Here is a 22,045-nt window from a genome sequence, read left to right on the forward strand (position 1 = left end):
TTCTGAGAACATCAAGTCGACTAACACATATTTTGTATGCTACATTTATTATATAATGTATTCTTACAAAAAAATCAGAAAAATGAAAATGGATTTTCAAATTATCGTATTTCTCCAAAAATTTTTCCATTATTGAAAAAAATCTGGGTATAAGTAAGTGGATCCATGTAGTTCAAACTCACATTGTTCAAAGGTCAACTGTGTTTATCATCACCTCAGGCCTCTGCTCCAACTGTACCCACCCAGCAACCATTCCCTGCCTTCCCATTTCAACCCTGCTCTTCCTCCCAGGTCCAGCTCAAGCCCTTCCTTACTTAGGATTTATACCACACCATTTTTTGCATTTTGTTTTTGTGCCTAGGGATTTCACCTCCTCCAACCAGATGGCAAGTTCTCCCTGAAAGCCAGCACCTCTCCTTGTAATCGTGAGATGCCTCATGCTCAGACACCGCCTCCACTGCCCTCTATGCACCTTTGCCTTCTGGTTCTCCTTTGGAGCGGATCTGTCAGTGACTGGCTGAGGGTGAGACCTGTGAACTATGGCAGCCCCATGAGAGCCCCTAGTCCTGTGGCTTTTGCATAAGCTCCTGGTAAAAGACCGTCTTTTTTTCTAGGAGTTGCTAATCTAATAGGAGCTGCTGGGAACCATCATAGCCAACTCTTGGGATGCTTGTCTGAGAATAAAGCCACACAAGAAAGCAGAGCCAGGAGACACAACTCCAATGGCACCGTTTGAGGCTCTGGATTGTAACCATGCTTGGCGCTAGTGCTCTTCCCGTTATGAGTGCCAGCAACTTCCCCTCTCACTGCTGGCTGGTTGCTTCCAACCGAAAGAAGGCTGATGCACTTCCCAGCACTGACTGCAGGCACAGAGTAGGCACAAAACCGTATTTGTTGACTTGTTGATAGCTCGTTGATAGCTATGCCTAGAGTGGTAAAATGGGGCATTGAAAATTGCTGTTGTTTTTAAATATACATAATGTTCACCGTTTTAATCATTTTTAAGTATAGAGTTCAGTGGCATTAAGTACATTCATCAGGCTGTACAACCATCACCATTTTTTGTTTCCAGAACTTTTTCATCATCCCAAACAGAAATCAGGTACTGACTAAACACGAACCCCCTGCTGTGTCATCTCTCCAACCCACTAATAACCATTATTTTACTTTTCTATATATGAACCTGACCAATCTAGGGACCTCAGGTAAGTGGAATTACACAGTATTTGTATTTTGTGACTGGCTTATTTCACTCAGCAGAATGTCCTCAAGATTCATCCATGTTGTAGCGCCTGTCAGAATTTTTTTCCTTCCTTCCTAAGGCTGAAGAGTATTCTTCAGGTACATACCATATTTTGTTTATCCATTCATCCTCCAGTGGATACTTAGGTTGTTTTTGCTTTTCGGCTTTAGTGTGTGAAATCTGTTCAAGCTCTGGCTTTCAGTTCTTCTGGGCCTGCTCAGAAGTGGAATTGCTGGATCATACGGTAAACCTGTTTGACTTTTAAGAAACTGTCACACTGTTGTCCGTAGTGGCTGCACCATTTTGTATTCCTACCAACTGTGCCCCAGGGTTCCAGTGTCTCCACATCCTTGCCAGTAGTTTTTTTGGAAAATACTTAAAGATAGAACTCTGGTAATGCTGGAAATAGACTTTATTCCATTAGCCCATCCACATGAGAAGAAAGCTGGTGAGTTAATGAAACTTGAAAGCCAGCAGCTTTGGCTTGACACAGTTCTGTGCTCTTTGGCAGCATCATTTCATCGACGCCTGCTCTATCACATACCAACAGGTTGGGCTCCATCTCAGTGTCAGGGATGGAAAGGCCTGTTCTAGAGTTATTGGCTGCTCCTGCTTTTCCAAGGAGGGGAGAGGGAAAGAGGCTGGGCACACTTTGACTTGTGGATAACCAATTGCCTCACCGCCCACACCCACCCATTATGGCTTTTTTGCCTAGGATGAAGCTGTCTTTTAATCTATCTCAGAAGGTCCTCACAGAGCACAGCGACACTGCAGCACCCCCCTGCCCTCAGAGCATTCCCAATTAGGTATTTCAGCAGCTGGTGCCTTTTTACATCATCTCCCCTCCCTCGTTCCCCTGGCTATGGAAAGTTCCCGCTTGAGTGATCAGGAAAAGATGGAGGGCATGTGAAACATGAGATCTGGGAACAGGCTGCCATCTTGTAAAGGCTTTATTTCTACTTCATCATCATCTCATACAGACTCCGAGGCACCGTTCTTTGTTTCCATTTGGTATCCTCATGACTTTTTGTAGTGTTTTTCCTTAAACAAGAAAATTTTGAGTAAACACTGTATATTGCCAGTTAGTCTTTGAACAGTAACTTAAAAAATGCGTTGCTGTTGTATCATCAGTGCAAGAGGACAACAGAAGTACAGTACGAGAGAATTCACAGTGTGTTACAGCGACAGATGACTCCCACGTAGGCATGGTGAGACCACAGTAGCAGTATGTACATGCACTCAAGTGCTTCAAACCCAAAGACATGCAAGGTGGGTAGAATACATGGATTATACGGCAAATTTGGTAAGCCCAGCTGAGGACTCTGGACCTTTTCAAAAGTGTTGACTTGTATCTCCTCCAGGATATACGATATCTGTCTACTGGTTTCATGGCTTTTTCACGACAAAAAGTTCACTGAATCAAACAGTCTGAAGCATTTCAAAAATTCTTAAAAAACAACACTGACAAAATAAAATTAACCTAACACACTCTAATTCAATGTGGCAATAAACGAAACCAAAATATAACAGTGCAAATTCAACAGAGAGGCAGTCAATACTGAGAGCAAGGGTATTCAGAATCCTCTTAAAATGGACATTTTTTAAACTTTTATTTTTTAAATTTATTTATATCTTATTTACCATTTTTTGTTTAATAGACTGTGTAAAAAAGATGGAGACAAAAATAGTTTTCTGAGCTATGAAAAAAATTAAGTTATTACAGGCACATTTACTGTTTCATTCTAGAAACACCTCAGGTTCACAGGTTGAACATTCAGCAGCTGCGTGTTTTTTTTTAAAAACATTCTTTGACCTTGGGAAAATGAGATCTCTCCTTTTGGGCAGAGTTTGGTTGATGACGACAGTGTGGTTGTGCAAATTACAGTGAATTATTCTGCGATAATCCATGCACACTTGCAACACGTCCCAGGTGCAGCTTCTCCCCGGGTGACTCCTCGTCGCCGAGCTCCTCCCTTGAGGTTGGGGCCCCCGGTGACTGAGCCAGTGAGGCAGTGGGGGAATGCGGCGCCCAGCGGGACGGAGGGCGACGGTTTGCTGGTCTCTCGGGCCTGGAGAAGCAGGGTTCTAGGGATGGAGCCAGGGCAGAACAAGGTAGTTCCTTCAAAGCAGAGAAATAGAATGACCCGGTTACTCAGATGGTTCCTCCAAGGTGACTTCCCCCAGACACATTTCCCAACAGGCATAAGTTAAATGTAGTAGAGCTGGGGTGGGGGGACAACTTCTGAATGCTCATTTATATTTTGCTCCTGGAGAACAACTTAAAATGGTAAGTAAGGAATTCAACACAAATAATTAGTATGATGGTAATGGGAAGATACCAAATTATGATAAAAATATGGCAATGCTGTGAGGTGGTTGTGTCTACAGAGTGCCTTCAGAATTGGGTAGGAGCATATGGAAGGTGGGGAAAGCCACATGTGGCCTGCACAGGCCTCATGGTCATATTGACCCGACTGATCCCTTCCTCTTGGCCCTCCTGAGCAGCCTGTGTAGTGAGCGGCCAGCCTCCCCATGCTTTGGTCTGTTGGGAGATCATGAAGAGACCTGTATTAGCAACAAGACTCACCTTAAACTGAATTCTGCTACTGTTTATTCCACACTGACTGGCAGTGTGTTAAACAAACTCCCACAACATGGAAAAAGGCTGCAGGCAGAAATTTTAACTTAGGTCTACTTTTCTTTAATGACTCGTCCTTGCAGCAGTATTTTAAAAAGTTGAATCAGTGTGGTTGTGCTTTTGTGTTACAGGCCTCCCACACCTTCTGAGAACAGGTGATGCAAGACACACCCAACCTGAGTTCCCAAAAGGCTGCTGCTCTTTTTGTGGTTCTAATGCACACTGAGCTACCTGTCCTCAGTCGCATGAAAGGAATCAAGGACACCCACACTTGGAAGATGCTGGCACACAGAAATGTGAAAAGCTGGGGTAAGAGGTAGTAATGAGCTCTACAGGGTGGAACTGTCTGCCCAAGAGACCCTCAACTAACAAAAGCTGAGATGGTAAAACCACAGCGGTGGAGAATGACACAGAACAGGACCCTCAGGGCTAGTCTGGAAGGAAGGAGATTCAGAGAGATGTGATGAGCAACTGCAAAGACCAGATGAGGAATGGTTTTTTAGCAGAACAGGGGGGTGACAGCGGCTGTGCACATGGGTGATGTGGAGGGAGGGAGGTGGAAGGCAGAGCGTGCTGGACACAGACAGCGCTGCTGAAGATGGAGTGAGGTGGCTTCCCTGCCTCCCTGTGGGTCATCAGAAGAGGAGCATTAACACTGGAGACCAGACCACCTCTTCAAAGCCTCGGCCTCTGTGGCTGGTACTTTATGACAATGGGTAAGCCTCGATTAACAAAGTGCTTATGCTAATGGGACCATGACAAGCAGAAATTCTTTGCCTACTGAAAATACTGGGAGTCTGAAAAGAGCTGAAATGTGAGCTAACAACTAATGCAGGGGTGAGCTGCATCCTCACCTCACCTCACCCAGCCCAGTGCACCAGAGGAAACATGGTTTGGGCAATCTGCCACTGTTTTGTATCTTTGTATCTCTGCTCCCGGTATTGTAAGAATTGTGTATGTACTGTGCATGTGTGTTGTCTGAATTGTGTGTGTGTGTTGTATATGCGTGTGCATTGTATGTATGTTGTGTTTGTTATTTGAGCTGCATATGAGTGTGTGTTGTGTAGACATCAAAATGCTGGGAGCAGGTGCAGGCTGACTGGGAAAGCCTGGCTCTAAGTCCCCCACATGCTAGACCTCTGTGCCTGAGACAGTGCCCTCTGAAAGCCTGTTGGCTACAAACTGCATAGGACAGCAGGAATCTCATCAGGGTCTCCATGACCCCAGGGCCTTTTGTTGCAGTGAGCTGTCAGCACTCAGTGGGGCAACTGGGAATGTCCAAGCCGGACAGTCTGTCCTGCAGATGAGCTCCAGGCCCCACGGGCAGATGTACCTGAGATGATTCGGCCTTGTTTCTGCGTGTCAGATGCCAACCTGAATTACGCACATGACCTGTGCAGACAGTTTGGGAGGAAGGAAGAAAGCACTTACGGTATGAGGCGGCAGGGCTAGAGTCCCCAGGGGGCAGTTAGTAAGACAGTTTGGTTCTGGACAGAACAGACAGAGAAAGAAAAGAAAAGCAAGAAGGTTGGAAAGTGTTTTTTAAAAAGAGGAACAGTAAAAGGTTTAAAGTCAACAAGCCTGGTGGCAGTTCCAGGGTCAGCTATCAGAGGAACATGGTCCTGCAGAAATAGCAGGTGCACCCCAGGTACCCAGGCCTGCCCTCTGCACTGGTGCCTCATGACGGAACAGCTACAGACCTCTCCCCTCCATTCTATGATCTCCCCTTCCCTGCCCTCTGGCACTTAACATTTCAAACATCTGTTGGCGCATGAAGAAATGGAAGTTACACAACTGTGGTATCTGAAACAGGGCATTAAATAGCCAGTTTGTTTCAGCCACAATCAAGCCACTGCCACTCAACCTCAACATTTCCCATCACATCCCCCACTAAGAAGTGAAGACAGGCACTACATTTCCAGATTATTCCCTTTCTCTTCACACCAGAACTCCATCTCACAGCTTCTCCCAGCATTTCTGAATTGGCATGACAGCTTCAAGAGAAAAAGGGGCATAAGGAGCTTGTGGGGAGAGGGAGGAAGATGGGGAGAGGTCTTGGTGTGCATGCACATCATAGCCAGGGATGCTCACATGACCCCCATGTTGTGATGTCCCAGTGAACACTCAGGGGACGAAGCTATGACAGGGCACCCAGGTTGGGAAATCAGCGTTAGTTCTGGAAGTAAACCTTGGAATGAAAACCCAGAACAACTACATAATATACAGGGTGATGGGAAGGGGCTTCCAGGGGGCCTATACAGCCAGTCAGTTCAGACAATTATTATTCCACTGGAATCTAGCGCAAGAAAAATTCCAAAAGAAAAGGAAAAAGGAGCCCGTGACGTTTGAACACTACTAGTAAGTGCCCCGTGCAGGTTCTGAGCCCCTGAACCTGTGCCGTGCTCCCTTCAAATTGGCCAGTCACCTCTTTTGGCACCAAACACACCAAGTAAGAAGAGAAGCTTAATAAACATTTTGCAGAGAACCAAAGCAGCAGCGGGCACAGCTTTGCATCAAAACCATCTTCATGCCTCAGAGCTGTGAGTCAAACATTAACTCATTTTCTTTCTATGATCATAGATTGCTTGGAACATTCACTGTTAGTAACTCAAAGCAATTTTTGGTTCCTGAAAATTAATTTCTATTTAGTCTGTAGTATGAATGGACAGTACAGACACACAGCCAGTCAATGCTTTTTGACAAAACCCTAATTTCAACTGATTCCTCCAGAGCCCTAAGGCAGGACATTCACACAGACAGATGCTCACCTACCTGAGGGCCCGGGAGGGCCGGGGGTAACAGACACCTGCGAAAGACATTGGTTGTCACCTGAGAATAATCAGTCCTGGTATTTGTCCTTCTCAGAGCATGTAAACACATTTACCACACAGACTCGAAGCTTCACGACATGAAGGCCCACACCATCAGTACCAGGCTAGGCCACAGGGCCTTGCCATTCCTGTAGGTCACAGACAATTTCACAGGGCTTATATTTTGAGATATAGATATATAATATAAATACTCCTTGGTGGGAAGCTCTGGGAAACTGACCATCATCTTTCTGCCTGCGGAAAATGTAGGGCAGAAGGTGGGCCAGGTGACACAGCAAATACAAGTTCCTCCTCTCCTCAAGCGAAGTGAAGGCGGTTTGGTCATGAAGAAAGCCCAGGGTGTGCCCTGCCCTTGCCTCTCTCCTCTCCTCTCAGACCTGCCATCTGCTGGAGCTGCCCAACCTGCAGAATGCTATAGGCGTCCAAAGTCCACTGGTGTGGAGTTTGTTCCCCAGGGTGGGTCAGGCCTCACGCTTGGGACCCATGGGGGCTCGCTTGCCTAGTAGGGTGTGAGCAAAGGCTGGGAAATGCGTCTTTCAGCACTGTGAGAAAACCCTGAGGCCCACATCACTGCCAGCTTCAGCACCAGGCTTCATTTTGCTCATTCTTGAAGTGGAAATAAGATTGTTTCTTAAAGTGAGGTGGTACAAATACACTATATGTGGATACATCAGCACAGAATTCAAGGTGGACTGTTGGGGGGATATAATAGCAATCATGTAATAACGTGACAGTATGTGTGCTCATTCGTAATGTGACAATATATGTGATGTGCAGGAGGATAATAAGGTCACATTGTATGAAGGCAGGATTTTAGTCTTATACAGGTGTCTCACCTGGTTGCATTGCCAGGGGGATCCATGGACACAGAGGGCATGTGATTTATGAGATTTAACACTCCTATTTTGAGCTGAAGCCAACACTGGAGTATGGATGCTCTCATAGGTCCTGATGACAGATGTTCTAGTATCCAAGCTGTCAAAACTCTCTGGCACACATCTTGTGTTGGCACACATAAAGACGTGGCATGTGCAGAATGCCCTGACACAACTCTGACTCACTTCACACATACACACACCTTCCTAGGACAAAGATTCATACAGAAGGAGGGCAAATTATAACTCCATGTGGGAAGTCTGGACAGACAAGCCTCAATACAGACCGGAGAAGAGAACCCGAATCGATGCTGGGCTCCTGAAAGGAAAGCCATTCTATTGTCCTCAGGAGATCATCAGGGACAACACATGAACTCTTCCTGCAACAGGAGCCCGGGGTTTGTGTTTCTGCCTATTTGTTCTCCCATAAATCCTTTATCTCCCCAGCTCACAAGAACCTATGATGGATAAGGATTCTTGAAACCAAACAACCTGGTACAATCCCAGGTTCAAATGGGTTTTCCCGACATTTAAGGGGATGAGCTTAACCTGCATTACCTCGATGGACCCTGGCTCGGCTTTGACTGTTTCTCCCACGTGGCTGTCACTGTTAAGACTGGGGGGGCCATGGAAGGCCTGCCTTGTCTCCTCCTTGAAGGCATGCTCCAACAGCTTCTTGCTGAGGATCCTGGCCACGTTCTCAGTGAGTGTGTAGCCAGGGGGAGCAGATAAGTCCTGCCTGGCAGGCGTCCCCTCTCCCCCTTCTTCCCTACCGGTCTCTGAGCCAACCCCGATGGGGCTGGGTGACCGTCCCCGGGAACTGGGGCTCGTTTCCTGGCCTGGGCCCAACTCGGACCGGGGTTCCGCTGAGCGAGACCGACTCCCGGCCCTCGTCCCCTTCTGGAAGGGGTCCTGCACTGCAGGGCTGTGGTCAATGATGCTGAAGAGGCTGGAGAGGCCGTCGTTGATGGCGGTGTGCACTGGGCTTTCCCGGGTGGTGGTGGAGCGGGCCCAGGCTGACTCGCTGCACCCCTTCTGGGCCAGCCCCAAGGAGGTCCTATTGTTTGGCTGGTCGGCTTTGGGGATGGGCTTCCTCTGCAGCTTGGGGGATCCATACTTAGGGGAGCAGCACGTGCGTTCAAACTTGGCTTGCACCTTCTCGATGGCAGGGGCCACCTGCCTGCTCCTAAGGCCGCGGGAGGGGGATGATGCGGGTGTGACACCACCTCCTGCCTTTGGAGTGAGACACTTATGGGGGCTGCTGGTGATGGCAGTGCCACGCAGGGCTTCAGTCTGCAGGCCAACGCTGATGGTCTGGGCTGTCTGTGTCCCCGTTGTCCGGGAGCCATTGGTCTGGCAGGCAATGTCCTTGACCGGAGGCTTGGTGGGACCAGAGCATACAGCATTCCTGACAGAGAAGGCCACCTCCTTCATGTCATCACTCATGTTCTTGGACATCTCCAGGCTGTGCAACGGGGAAGGAAAACCCAGGGGGGTGCAGAGGGTGCCATCAAGGGGGCGGAGCCCTCCCTCCACATAGTCTCGGGCATGTCTGGTGGGGGCACAAGGCCACCTGCGAAGCACAAGATCTGAGGTGCCCCCTTTTGGGTCCCCGATGGCCCCTCTGGCTCTGCTTGTGGGAAAGGCGCACTCGGGCTCTGGGCGGCCCTTGCCCCCACCACCGGCTACTACAATGCTGTCCATCCTTCGGACCGCGGGCGGGCTGTGCAATACCCGCACCCCCGCCTGCTCGGCGCACACATGGCTCCGTAGGGGCTGCTTCTGGCAGTACTCTGGGCTGGTCATGGTGTCTGTGGTCATGGTGACGCTCGTGGTGAGGTACCAGGAAGAGTCAGGGAAAGGCTCGGTGCTGGCCTCGTTCCCCGCTTGACCCCCCTCGGTCCTGCCCTCCCAGGAGTCTGGGGGCCTCTCGTCCCAGCCCCAGCTCTTGCTGTTGAACTCCTCGATGTACTTGAGGTCGTCGGGAGACAGGGGTGGACTGATGTCCTCCTTGCTGCTCACAGCAGGCAGGCCTTTCTCTGGCAGGAAGGGCGAGATGTCCATCAGGCGCTGGAACTCGGACATGGAGGACACAGACACTGCCCTGGGAAAAGGGGAGAGAAGACGGTGTTAGCTGCCTGCCAGTCAGGGAGCCCACGGCCCGGTGCCCCTGCCCAGCACAGCATGTGTCCTGCCCGCTAGAGAGGTGCCTGGTGGTGCCAGTCTCCACCTGAGCATGGGAGCACTTTCAGCTGCTTCCTGTTCTCCACTCCTGAGCTGACTGCTCAGTGGATGCTTAGTGGACTTTTTATGGCTCTGGGATTGTTCCAGGACTTTGTATTGGTCAGAATTTCATACTGCCAACCCTCAAACACTGCAGGGATGAGCAGAAGAGGGGGCTACAAGACAGTTGTCATTAAGCTCCAACCCACTTTGGAGTGGTTTCATGTTAGCCTGTTGATGCTCCACAGGCAGAACGGGATCTGGCTGTGGCCTGGCCTTCCCACCCGCTGATGAGTACTAACCGACCAGAAGTTTCCTAAGTACCGCTTTACGGCAGGTGCTCATGCTACAAACAGGAACACACCAGTCCCAATCCCAAACCAGCTGATGGTATGTGGCGATGCGAGGTGGAGATACAACAAAATAACCATAATCTTAAGTCTTTTTCACCCATCAGCCTCATCTTCTATTGGCTTGAAGTACTAATAATCTTCAAAGGCCAAATGAAAGATGTAGGAGAAAGGAGGGCCGTGGCAGATGTAATCAGGTTGGTAATTAATTTCTAAATATCATGTAACAGAAATTCCACCTGGCCCTGCTCAGATCCACCACCAGGGCTCAGTCCTCCCCTTCCCTCTGTTCCCCCTGTATATAAAGCCAAGCCTTCTTTTTGTTCTTGCTTCTCCTGATTCCTGGACAAGAGGAAGGCTCCAGCAGATCCACACATGCACAGTGGAAGGGTGAAGTCAGTGAGCTAAAGCCAGTTTGGGGTAAACTGCTGCCTGATGGATGTAGATTTGAATATAGATTCAAATATATAGTAATGCAATATACTTTTATTTGACATGAACTTGCTGACCGCCTCCTATAGGCCCGGCAGGCACTTTATGACATGCTGGGGATTCCAACATGCTAAGAAGGTTTCTGGGGTGCTCAGGCAGGTTGTCAGCCCAGCCAGGGCAGAGAGGTGGTGGTCAAGAGGGAGCCCTGAGGCTGCCATACCTGCCCACCCAGACCCGGGACCCTCAGGGATTCCAGGCCAGAGGTGCCATGTGTGTAGACTCACTGTCTCTGCGACTAGACACCTGACTTTTAGGACATACTAATATTCGCTCACCCCCAAAACAGAGATTTAAATACCTAGGGTTCTTCACCAGCACAGAGCCTGCTGAAGGGTTCCCTTCAGTGCATGGACCATACCGCCCATGGACCTGTTAATGATGGTGAGGCCAGAATTGGGGATTGCGCACGACCAGGACTGGCCCAGAGAACCAGTGAAGCGTGGTGGTCTTATCCTCACCCGGGAGTATATGCTCTTGGGGTTGTCATCATGGGGTAAAAGACACTGTTAGGCATTCCATCTTGTGATTTCTCACTAGTGACAAAAGTCAGTGGTATTTTTTTGTTAGAAATACGCTAACTGTCCAGTGGTCCTCTGAATTACAGAAAACTGGCTATAGCCAACACTGGAAATAAAAGGAAAAAGAAAGGATGGGTTGATCTGTCACTCGGTCTTAAGCTTTTGGACAAGTGTGAGTTCCCGCTTCTCGCCTCTGGTCAAGTCAAGGAGTTGCTGAATTGAAAATGAGCTTCGGAACACTGGTCTCAGGGGGCTGGAAATGCTCTAAGATGCCAAAACTCTGATCCTTCCCTTGGACATAGCTCTTCTTACGCGTTTCTTCCCACAGAGGAATGACTTTCAAGGGCTAAATCAGTGGCAGCCAGATGGGAACTTTGTGCCTCTAGGGCTTGGATAGATATTGTAGAACAGAGATAGTGTGGAAGGAGAAAGGAGAGGCAGCAATCTTAGCAGTGGTCAAAGAAAAACAAAACAGTAAGTACGAAAGCCAGGATACATGTGCAACATGCACAGGTGTGCAAAGAGGCAAAGAAGAGAGTATGGAGGGAACACAAGGAACTGCTAGAAGCACGAAGAACAGAGGGTGGTGGAGAGCACACAGGCACTGTTTTGCATTGGGCATTCTGATGTTTAAATTTTACAAGTAAGGATTACTTTGTGAAATGAACAGAAGCAATTAGGATAAAAAATAATAAATCATTACAGGGCAGAGGAGGTCTCCTAGGAAAGGAAGAAAAGGGGGAGGATGTAATGATAGCTGTACTTTGTTTACTGTTTATTCTATGCCAGGCATTGCTTTGTTTTATGTATATTAACACATTTAGGCTGTTAACAAATCTAAACACCTCCTGTTTACAGATGAGGAGAGTGAAGGCACAAAGCAGATACATAACTCACCCATGGTCACATGGCTTGAGAGAGGAGGAAGTGGATTTGAAATCAGACCACGTGGGTCTAGAATCCAAGCTCTCAGGTGCTGCCTGGTCCTGCCTAAGAATGACCAGACCAGAAGCCTGGAGGACAGAACATACCCTAAGCCATCCTAGGTTTGGGATACATCCAATAAAAGGCAAACTGGGAAGGGGACAGTAATTCATAGACTCAAAATTCAATGGATAACCAGGAATGGGAAGATCTGAAAACTGTGGATTGCCTGGAGGAAAAGCTTCATGTAGTGGTAAGGGGAGTGTTCACCTATAAAGAAGTAGTGTGTTATGTATGGGCTTAGTGGGGAGCAGGGCTAGCATATGGCAAATCTCTGTACTTTTCACTCACTAATTTTTTTTAATGTTTGATTTAAACAAATTTGCTTACATGTGCCTTTTCAGACACATCCCATCATACAGATGACCTAAAATAAATGATTACTAATTAACATCAACTACTTCATATTTATTTCAAGGGTTACTGCCAGAAAATATTTTAATAAATCCCCGTAGCAGAGCTTTTAAATGCACAATATATAAAATGTCTCACTGCATGTCAAGAGGGAGGTTTTCCAGACTTTCAATTAGAAGAGAGAGGTTTCCATGGACTTTTCAAAAACCACGTAACACAATCACTCTTTATACACACAACACACGATACACAACAGTAACTACAACATTCTTGCCATAACATTAATACCCACATGAACACAGCGTGTCTCTGGCCTTTTTATTGCTAGTAATAAAAAAACCATATTTTTGAAATTAATAATAATAAAGCAACTACTTGTTCAGAAGTCTTATTTTAAATCATTTTGGAGAGAGGGTGATAATAGACTGAAGTGACAGGGTGGAATTTTAAGACCAAGAGGCTCTAGTTCAGTAGGTCCATGACTGTTTTCATCAATCTCACTCACCTTTGTAGATTTCCCTTGTGGTTTTCTTCTTCCTACAAAAAAGAAATAAATTTGTCTCAATCAGTGAATATTGGCTGCCTAGGAGCCTTTGATGTGCTGAGTGATTTTTTCTGCAGTTCTGCCTGAGGAAAATACCATTTAAAATGTACGTGAAAGCCCAAGTTTGGGCCAGGAGTGTTACTGTCCATCAGCCCTTTGAAGCACAATAATCAAAAGAAAATCCACGGTATGATGAGGGTTGAAGCTTCTGCAGTCCAGGGAGGAGCCCACATGAGGAAGAAAAACTGGCTAGAATCTTAGTCATGGAGGAAACAGCACTCCCGGGCTGCCTCAGAGACTTCACTGACCACTTGGATTCCAAAGCCAGTTTTTGTAATGACCTGAATACAGGTGACTGTGCATGTGCATGCATGAGGGCGTGGGGGGGGGGGGGGGGGGAGAGAGAGAAGTAGGAGGGGGAGGGGAAGATGCGGGTGACAGGGTAAGTTGGGAGACTGATGTCCCTTGGTCTAAGCCTCGCTCCAGAAGTTGGAGTGACATCTCAAACTTAGAGTGCTTTCTTGGTTGTCTTGAGAAAATGCCCTCATGCTGGCATGGTATTAAAGGAGAGGCAAGGATCCTAGCAAGCCTTTGATGGAAATTTATTCCTCTACACAGTAAATAGCCTGGTAGACTTCCCCTTCATCTCTGCCATGCATGGGTCTGGGCCCCTGTGGGGCTGGGACTGGGACAGGATTTCTCTCTGCCAAGAAAATGGGTCATATCAGATTGTCAGCAGATCAGACGGGGTGGCCTGTTGGTGAAATCATATCAACTGGGTGCACGTGATTCCAGAGATGGCACCCGACTTCACTGACACCCAACCCAAGTATAATTTCCCCACACTTCAACCACACTACTTGATGTGAAATCTTCTGAAGTCTCCTGCGTGTCTGCAATAGGTTAAATGACAGGTACAGCAACTGTTAAATTGACTCACAGGCTATGATTCCTGAAATCAATTTTTAAAACCCAGTTTTAAAAAGCACGTAACCAGCTGGTACGAATGTAAACTACTTCAACCATGGTGGAAAGCACTAAGGAGGTTCCTCAAGAAACTAAAAATAGAAATACCATTTCACCCGGGAATCCCAGTCCTTGGAATTTACCCAAAGAAAACAACTTATCAGATTCAAAAAGACATATGCACCCCTATGTTTATCGCTGCACTATTTACAATAGCCAAGATATGGAAGCAACCTAAGTGTCCATCAGTAGATGAATGGATAAAGAAGATGTGGTACATATACACAATGGAATACTATTCAGCCATAAGAAAGAAATAAATCCTACCATTTGCAACAACGTGGATGGAGCTAGAGGATATTATGCTCAGTGAAATAAGTCAGGTAGAGAAAGACAAATACCAAATGATTTCCCTCATTTGTGGAGTATAATAATGAAGCAAAACTGAAGGGACAAAATAGCAGCAGACTCACAGACTCTAAGAAGGGACTAGCAGTTATCAAACGGGAGGGGTGTGGGAGGGCAAGCAGGGAGGGAGGGAGAAGGGGATTATGGGGTATTGTGATTAGTGCACATGGTGTGTGTGGCATCACGGGGAAAACAGTGTAGCTCAGAGAAGACAAATAGGGACTCTGTGGCATCTTACTACACTGATGGACAGTGACTGTAATGGGGTATGAGGGGGAACTCGATAATAAGGGTGAATGTAATAACATTGTTTTTCTTGTGAAACCTTCATAAAAGTGTGTATCAATGATACATTAATTTAAAAAATTAAAAAAGAAAAAGCATAACCAGGAAAACCTAGCATTGTGCCATGGAAATTTCAGCACAGAGCTTAACTCACCTATTTGCCAATCCAATTTATGTAAGGCTTGTAAGTGTTGGGTATTTTCCACTTTGTACAGAATAAAGTATTTATAGTATGTCATTATTCAGTGACACATGCTATTTCTAAATGGGAGGTATTTTTTAAAACACAATGTTTTGTGTTATTAATAAGTTTTCTAGAATCAGAAGACTTTGTTATGATTTTAAGAAAAGTTGAAGATCTGAATTTCTTAGAGTGACTTATTTTCCCTTGTGTGCTTCACTGGACAGGCCCATTTGTGAGGCCTTTCCATTTCCATAGGACACAGTCCTGCGTTTCCAACCTGAAGAAAGGTGGCAGAGTGAAACTGACTACAGGGCACACAGGAGTTTGGGCTCAGGACCACCAACGACAGCTCTTAGTATTGTGAAGGTTTCATTTGGCTCAACCCAAAGGCTGCTATATGCAAAGCCTAGGGGCCTGCAGCCATGTGGCAGGCTTCCTGAGAACGCCTGGGCACTGCAGTAACCAAGCGGGTGGGCACCCAGGCCCACCTGGGGAAGGCGGCTCCTGAGCTCCATCTGGGGCCCGCGGCCCAGGGGCTCCTCTGCCTCGTCGTCCAGGGACAGGGCGTCCAAGTAGAGGTTCTCCCGGGCCGAGCACCTGTCTGATTCCTGCAGCTTGGACAGTGGCCGCTCTTCAAACGGGGTGGAGTCAGCATCCATGCAGGGCCACATCCCCACAGCACGGGGCATGCGGGGGCTTCCTGGGTGCGCAAAGGGGTGGGTGTTGCCTTCTTTTTGATCACAGAGGAAACTGCCACTTCTCCTCGGACTGTTTTCTTTCTGCAACTGGAGGGTTTTAAAAATGAAAACCATTAGCCTCACTTTTCTGTCTGTTGCTCTCCCTAAGATCATGGTTTTTCTGCAATTTGGAGTTACATGTGGGTCCATCTGAAAGACTGGGAGAAGTAAATGTTCTTGGAGTTCTGACCTGAATTTTACAAGTTGTGTGATATTACAAATGCTTTAAAAAAATAGCAAAATTTTATCTGAACTTGGGACATCTGCATTAACCACACAGAAGCCAGCTCCTTCCAACAATATATATGTTACTGTACATAACTTTGACTACTGTACTCCCAGGAAATTATGTTATCTTTTAAAAATCTAACACTGCTAAATTACATATTTAGAACTCTCTTTTGTAATTACCATTAGAACTTAAGGCACACTCAAGGGAAAACCAGCAGTGACAGCAAATTTCTGAGGGTGAATCTGATTTTCCTAACTAGCAGAGTCCTAACTAGCAGAGTTTCCTAATAGTAACAGTATTCTTTCCAAATCAAGTGATCAAATGGGGTCATAACCATTTGTGGGGAAAATGGAAGTCCTTATAGTCAGGATCCTCACCTGGCCCTAAACTACTTGATGATGTAACTGGCCTACTGTTAGGCTACTGCTTCCACACTCATAGCCAAGCTACTATGGGCTGAGTCACTATATAAAGAGCTCTGCCCAGTGCTCTGGGCAGAAGCAGAGATGGAGGTGGATTACAGACCTTCAGACCCCTGGATGCAGACATGATTCTAGTGCTTGACCTACTCCCATGAAAAAGAAGCTGGGTATAAACCCTTTTACCCCAAGAATGTTCCATTGTCATTTCTTGGACTCACTGAATCCATACTGAACCATCCCAGGGCTGAAACCCTCAGGTGAGACAATTGGCATAGTTGGCAGGATTCCTGGTAGACCGAAGATTGGAACAGGCTGCCCTCATGGGAGGGCTGCTTCAGCAGCCTGCTCCTATTGATGGGGAGACTTTCGAGTGTCCCCCAGTGGGCATGTAGGCTGAGGTGGCTTGCGTCCTAGAGGACTGGGCCCCTCCCCAGGACTGGGGGCAGATGGAGGTGATGCCTGGGGCAGCAGAGGTGGTAAGAAGGTCCTTTGAAAAAACAGAGTGCCCACAAGGTGGGAATTGAGGTGGGTTGGCTGTTTCTCACAGTATTAAAAAAGGCTACAGATGAGAGGAACATGCTCTTGCAAGAGACATGAGAAATGGCAGCATGAGTATGCAAGCTGTGTAGTGCTATGGATTTGTTGAAGAATGAAATGGCATTGATAAGGGAGGAGGCAGTATGAGAATGTGAGCTGTGAGGTGCTGTGGAGGAAGTAAAAGGTATGTGAGAAAATGAAATGGCGTTGCTGCAAGGCACTGTGGGAATGGTAAAGGGTATAGCAGAGGAGGCACTCAGAGGAGTGGTGAGAAAGGTGCCCTCAGCCCCAGAAATGGTGGAAGAGCTGGGGGATACGGAAGTTCCTATGGCCTATCTACCACTGAAATTCCTAACTACTGCTGTGAGAATAAGGCTGGGTATAAGCCCTTTCACCTCAAAGGCATTGCATTGTCATTTCTCAGTCTTACTGAATCCACAGTGAACCAGTCGGGGGCTGAAACCCTCAGGCAAGATACCACTGGGTGTCAAAAATCACTTACATTTTGCCTGAAAGAACTAAAACTTAGCACTAAAGGTAAAGATGTGGTATGACTTTAAAAAATGCAAATAAGCCACATACTTTAGAGTCAGACTGTTTCTGTCTGACTTAGTAAACTCAAGAAGTGGTAGTGGGGAAAACACAGTACCACCTGGAGTCAGGAAGACCTGAGTTGAAACCAGTGTCGGTGGTTTGCTGCTTGGCTAACGGGTAAAGTGCCCAATGCTTCTCAGCTTGGTTTCCTCATCTGTACAATGGGGATAGCAGACCTCCCTTCATCAGGACCACAAGCAAGGGGAGCCCAGCAGGGGCCCAGCCCCTTGTAAGGCTCACTGTTGGACAGGAAACCACTACTGACTTCCCTCAGACCTGCCCTCTTTCTGCTGACACACGCCTGCCTTATTTACCCCATTAGAATCAGAGGATGTGCAGTCTGTTCAGGGAGCCACTGTGAAATCACAGGAAAATGGCATGCAGGGTGGACGTTCCCTCCTCAGTGAAGGCCTCGCTCTCCCAAGCTTTCCTCACTGCCTCCCTTTCAAGGAAGAGGATGAGCTGAGGATGTTCCCACCTACATATCATTAATGGGGTCTTTAACAGCGAACATGCTCACGCACTCTACCTGTTGGCTGCTCTTTTAAATAAGTAAATTATCTGAATGACTAAGGTGACATTTGGATTTGTCCTGAAGGGGTGGCAGAAGAAGGGGTGTCAAGTGCTGAGACAGTGCCAGGAAGTTTTAAAACTTCCTGACAAGCACATCAATTTATTTTTTATCAAAGCATCTTTCACAAACTACACCTTTGTGTCCTAATTTAAACCTTCATCTCTGAGTTGGAGATGAGTGTGGCCCGTGTGTCATCAGGTACAAAGCCATGTGAAATAATGGAGACAAAGCACTTTTACTCATTTTTAGTAATTTCTGAGGTGTGGAACAGAGGTCGCAAGAGTATTATCTTTGTTGCCGAGAAAGATGGAGATTCAAGCAGCCAGATCTTAAGTGTTAGAGTCTGAAGCAGGGTCACGGTTAAATCAGGGAACAAGCAAGTCACTCTGGGTCTCAGTCCCCCTCCCCAGTGACACAGTCCTTCTCACTTCTCCTAAAGATGTTAAATGCTTTCTTTAAAAAAGAAAACAAAAAGGAAGGCCTTTTATTATGCTCATCTAATGCATGTCAGCACAATTTAGTTCCAACACGTGATCATCTCCAAGCTATTCTGGGCAAGGAATTAAAATTCAAGAATCACATTTGAAGCTGTAAATGTGCACCGAGGGTGTGTGTGAAGGAGGACAGAATGGCTAAGGAGGAGAGCTTGGAAAAAGCACAGTCTAACTCAATAAAGTGGGATTTCAAAAATAAACCCAGGCAGCCAGGAGCAATGTGCTCTCAAGCTGGTAAGTGTTAGGTATCCTAAAAATGAACTAGAATGGTTTTAGCTGGAATTATCTGTTGCTAAGATGCCTCTGGGATGTTGTAATAGAATAATGGGTCCTTAAAAGGATAGGGATTCTTAGGAGAGTCACTTCAAAACCAGGCACCAGCATCTACTGTACTTAGAAGCCTGCAGTAGAACAACTTTTAATGCAAATAGAATATTTTAAAGATTTACATTTCAAATAATAGAGAAAACAAAAACCCTTAACAGTGTCACCTCACCTGAACTGGTCAAAAGACAAAAGATCACTGTGTGAACGGGTTTTAAAAGAATGGCCTTCCATGCTGTGGAGGCAACTATTTGCAGAAGCTACTGGAAGCAGAACAGAATGCCACATGAGCTTTCCTTTAGCTCTTCAGGACAGAGGCAAGTCCTCTATTATCCATGTATTAACTGGGAACTTAACAGTTCTAAGGAGAAATGTAATGTGATTCCATAAAATTAACTATGATCCAATTAAATTTGGATTGAGACAAGAGTTGTTGATAAGACAGATGATTTGTGTCATATGACCTCAGCCACATTCCCACAGTCATTCATCATATAAAATGCCTCATGTGGCACAGAAATTATGTAGGAATTTAATGACACCAGACAAGTATGAAGCATGTGTTCTGAAAGTGGAAAATGGATTTAGTGTTACTTCCTTCACCATCTATATTAAGTTATCATAGTCAAGGTTACATAGCTCACCAAGTAATCAAATATCAAGAACATACATTATGAAAAATGTTCACCTGTATTTCTTACTTATCTATGGAATATGTAGCTAAAGTTAAATGAATGAGCAACCCAGTTACTGATAAAATCTACACACATTCACATACACACTTCAGCCAATTCACAGAAAATGCCTATAACTGCTTTACCTGTTTTTCAGGACTGGGCACGGAGATTTATAAAATCTTCTTTGAAAATGTCAAATACTTTGGGGAAAAGGCCAGGTTTATTTTTGAAAGCTGCAGTTGCGTATCTGAAGCATCATTCACTGGCAACAAATCCTCTTCTAAAAACAGCAGTGGAATCATTGTACACAGCCTGTGGGATCCCACCACACAGATTTCAGGAGCAGATGAATGCCCAGAACCCATGTGTCTCAAATCATTATGCTTTAAGAAGTTAACCTTGAAGACTGAAGTTCTGAGGCTATCGGCTTGGTAGAACTGTTGCAGTACAGAAATTTGGAAATGGGGTTCAGCTCTTGCCTACTACCTTTTCAAAATAAGGTCTTAAAATGAGGCAACTGCTTACACCTGGGTCATTAGCTCTTCGAATGTTGAATATCATTGGATGTCTTACTCATTTTTCCTTTACTAGAAATTTCTCATTCTTAAAAGTAAAATTTCTCATTCCTAAAAGACTTGCTTAACTTATACCCAAGATGAAGCTATGACAAGACCAACAAGCTTGCAGCTACCAAGCATAGGGGGCCCTGGAAGGGCCGTGGCAGGGAACCTTACGGACAGCCCTCCTGGGGTACGGGAGGGGCGGAGTGAGTGATCCTGGAGGGCAGGCCACGAGGGAGCCTTCCTGACAGCAAGGCGCCTGTGGTCACTGTGACATTGGTTAGCTAAGTTAGAGATGATAAGGTTGTGACCATTTCGTAAGAAGACATGCTACTTAGGCCCCTACCATCCCATCTGGCAACTGATCCGTTCAATATAGCACAGGCACAGGGGATCTCACACAGAAGATTCTTCTCAAGTGCTCCCATTTTAGGCCAAACAGGAAGTGGCCAGCTCTCCTTTGGTAGGATTTAGGGAATCTTGAAATAAGCTACATCACATTTCAGTGCAGTGACCGGAGTGTGAGTAATCTACCCGGGAAGGTTCAGTTCCCTCCTCTCTACAGGGCAGTCTTCTTCTCAGCGGTTTCTGAGCCAAGACTCTGGGTCTCTTTCACTTCCTTCTTCCCCCTTAGTCCCCAACAGGACACAGAAGTTAACCGTGGCCTAACACAGGAGCCATTTCTGGGGATAATAGAGCACATTTTTCAAAAGGCTCCCACATAAATGCAGGCAGTGGAGGTTATTTTTCCCAAACTCAGTTTCTTATTAATACATTTTCTTGAGACCTCATGAATTTGTAGTATGACAGAGTAAAATAAAGAAAATGTAGGTTATGTTCATCTTCCTACGCAGATAGACAGTGGCTGCAAGGGGGGTGGAGGCTTGATAATATGAGGGAATGTTGAAACCACAATGTTGTTCACGTGAAACCTTCATAAGATTGTATATCAATGATACCTTAATTTAAAAAAAAGAAAGTGTAGGCTATGTAAAAATCCAGCCAGGGAAGAATTTCAAATCTCCATCAATTTAATGTGAAAATTGAATTTGTGCATCACTCAGACATGATCGCAACTCTGCAAACTGTCCTTAAGTCTGACAAAATGCTGAGAAAGATTATCTGGGCAGAAAAACAACTCCCTTTCTTTCCCTGAATTCATCTGAGTTTTGGAATCATTTGTTTGGCTTAAGATGATGAATTACCAGCAATCTCCCCCGACTATGGTCCTATCTAACCACAGCTCAGCGATAGCTACAGCAGGTGCAAACGGCCTGGCTTCCTACTTAGTTCAGCAATTTCTTTACTAATGGACCACATTCCATTCATTCAAGCTGGAGCAGTCACTGTGACCACATCTTTAGTGGCAAACTTTAAAATTAGTTTGCTTTTTTGGTAGAAATTATAAGACCTGAAATAACCTCATCTCTCAAGTTTAACCTTTAAATTCCTTTACAAAGTTACTCGTCACCCCGACCACAGATACATCACACACAGACACACACAGGGAAGTTACCTTCACACTTTGCAATTAGAAGATCTGTGTAATGGAAGGGCTGAGCCTAGATGTCCAATGCTAGGAATGCTAGTATTTCTTCCTCTTGCTCTGGAAGCCCATGAACATCCTGATGCAGCAAGGACGTCTGAGCAGCCTGATTTTCCTTCCTCCAGGGGCTCTGCTTTCCAGGCCAGCTTTGTTGTGCCCACTGTCCTCTGGCGCCTGCGTGCCTCCTTACCTGCTCTATTCTCCACAAGAGTTCCTGCTTCTGCTGCTCCCACTCCTGCCGGTCTCTGTCCAGGTGGTCCAGAAGCTCCAGCTTCTCCCGCTTCCAGTTCTTCTCGCTGTGGTGGATCTGCCAGCGCAGGTCCATGACGAGGCCGTGACTATCAGCGAGGAGCTGCTGGTGCTTCTCCCTCTCCTTCCCTAATGCTCTTCTGCTGTCAGCGGGAGAGCCTGGTTCTCCCAAGTTCTTCCCCGTGTTCTCCTCCAGCTGTCAAG

The 22,045-nt window shown here is 46.3% G+C and overlaps 1 protein-coding gene across 10 annotated transcripts in view; it reads right to left on the reverse strand.

The window, feature by feature from the left end:
- Positions 1–1,705: 1,705 nt before the first annotated feature.
- MTCL1 (microtubule crosslinking factor 1) overlaps positions 1,706–22,045 on the reverse strand; it is a 131,731-nt gene continuing 111,391 nt past the window's right edge. For 4 of the 10 annotated variants that reach the window (XM_036880692.2, XM_057504049.1, XM_057504044.1 and 1 more), the window contains 5 exons: positions 21,783–22,037; positions 15,384–15,680; positions 13,014–13,045; positions 8,146–9,691; positions 1,706–3,362 (listed from right to left, as the gene is read on the reverse strand). In XM_036880692.2, the coding sequence (XP_036736587.2) occupies positions 3,123–3,362; positions 8,146–9,691; positions 13,014–13,045; positions 15,384–15,680; positions 21,783–22,037 (2,370 nt within the window). In that variant the 3' untranslated portion in view covers positions 1,706–3,122. Of the gene's footprint in view, positions 3,363–5,312; positions 5,369–8,145; positions 9,692–13,013; positions 13,046–15,383; positions 15,681–21,782; positions 22,038–22,045 lie in introns of all 10 variants that reach the window. The other 6 variants (XM_057504047.1, XM_057504048.1, XM_057504050.1 and 3 more) reach the window with 2 other exon arrangements.

The sequence above is a fragment of the Manis pentadactyla genome, chromosome 6 (assembly GCF_030020395.1).
Source record: "Manis pentadactyla isolate mManPen7 chromosome 6, mManPen7.hap1, whole genome shotgun sequence".
Lineage (NCBI taxonomy): Eukaryota > Metazoa > Chordata > Mammalia > Pholidota > Manidae > Manis > Manis pentadactyla.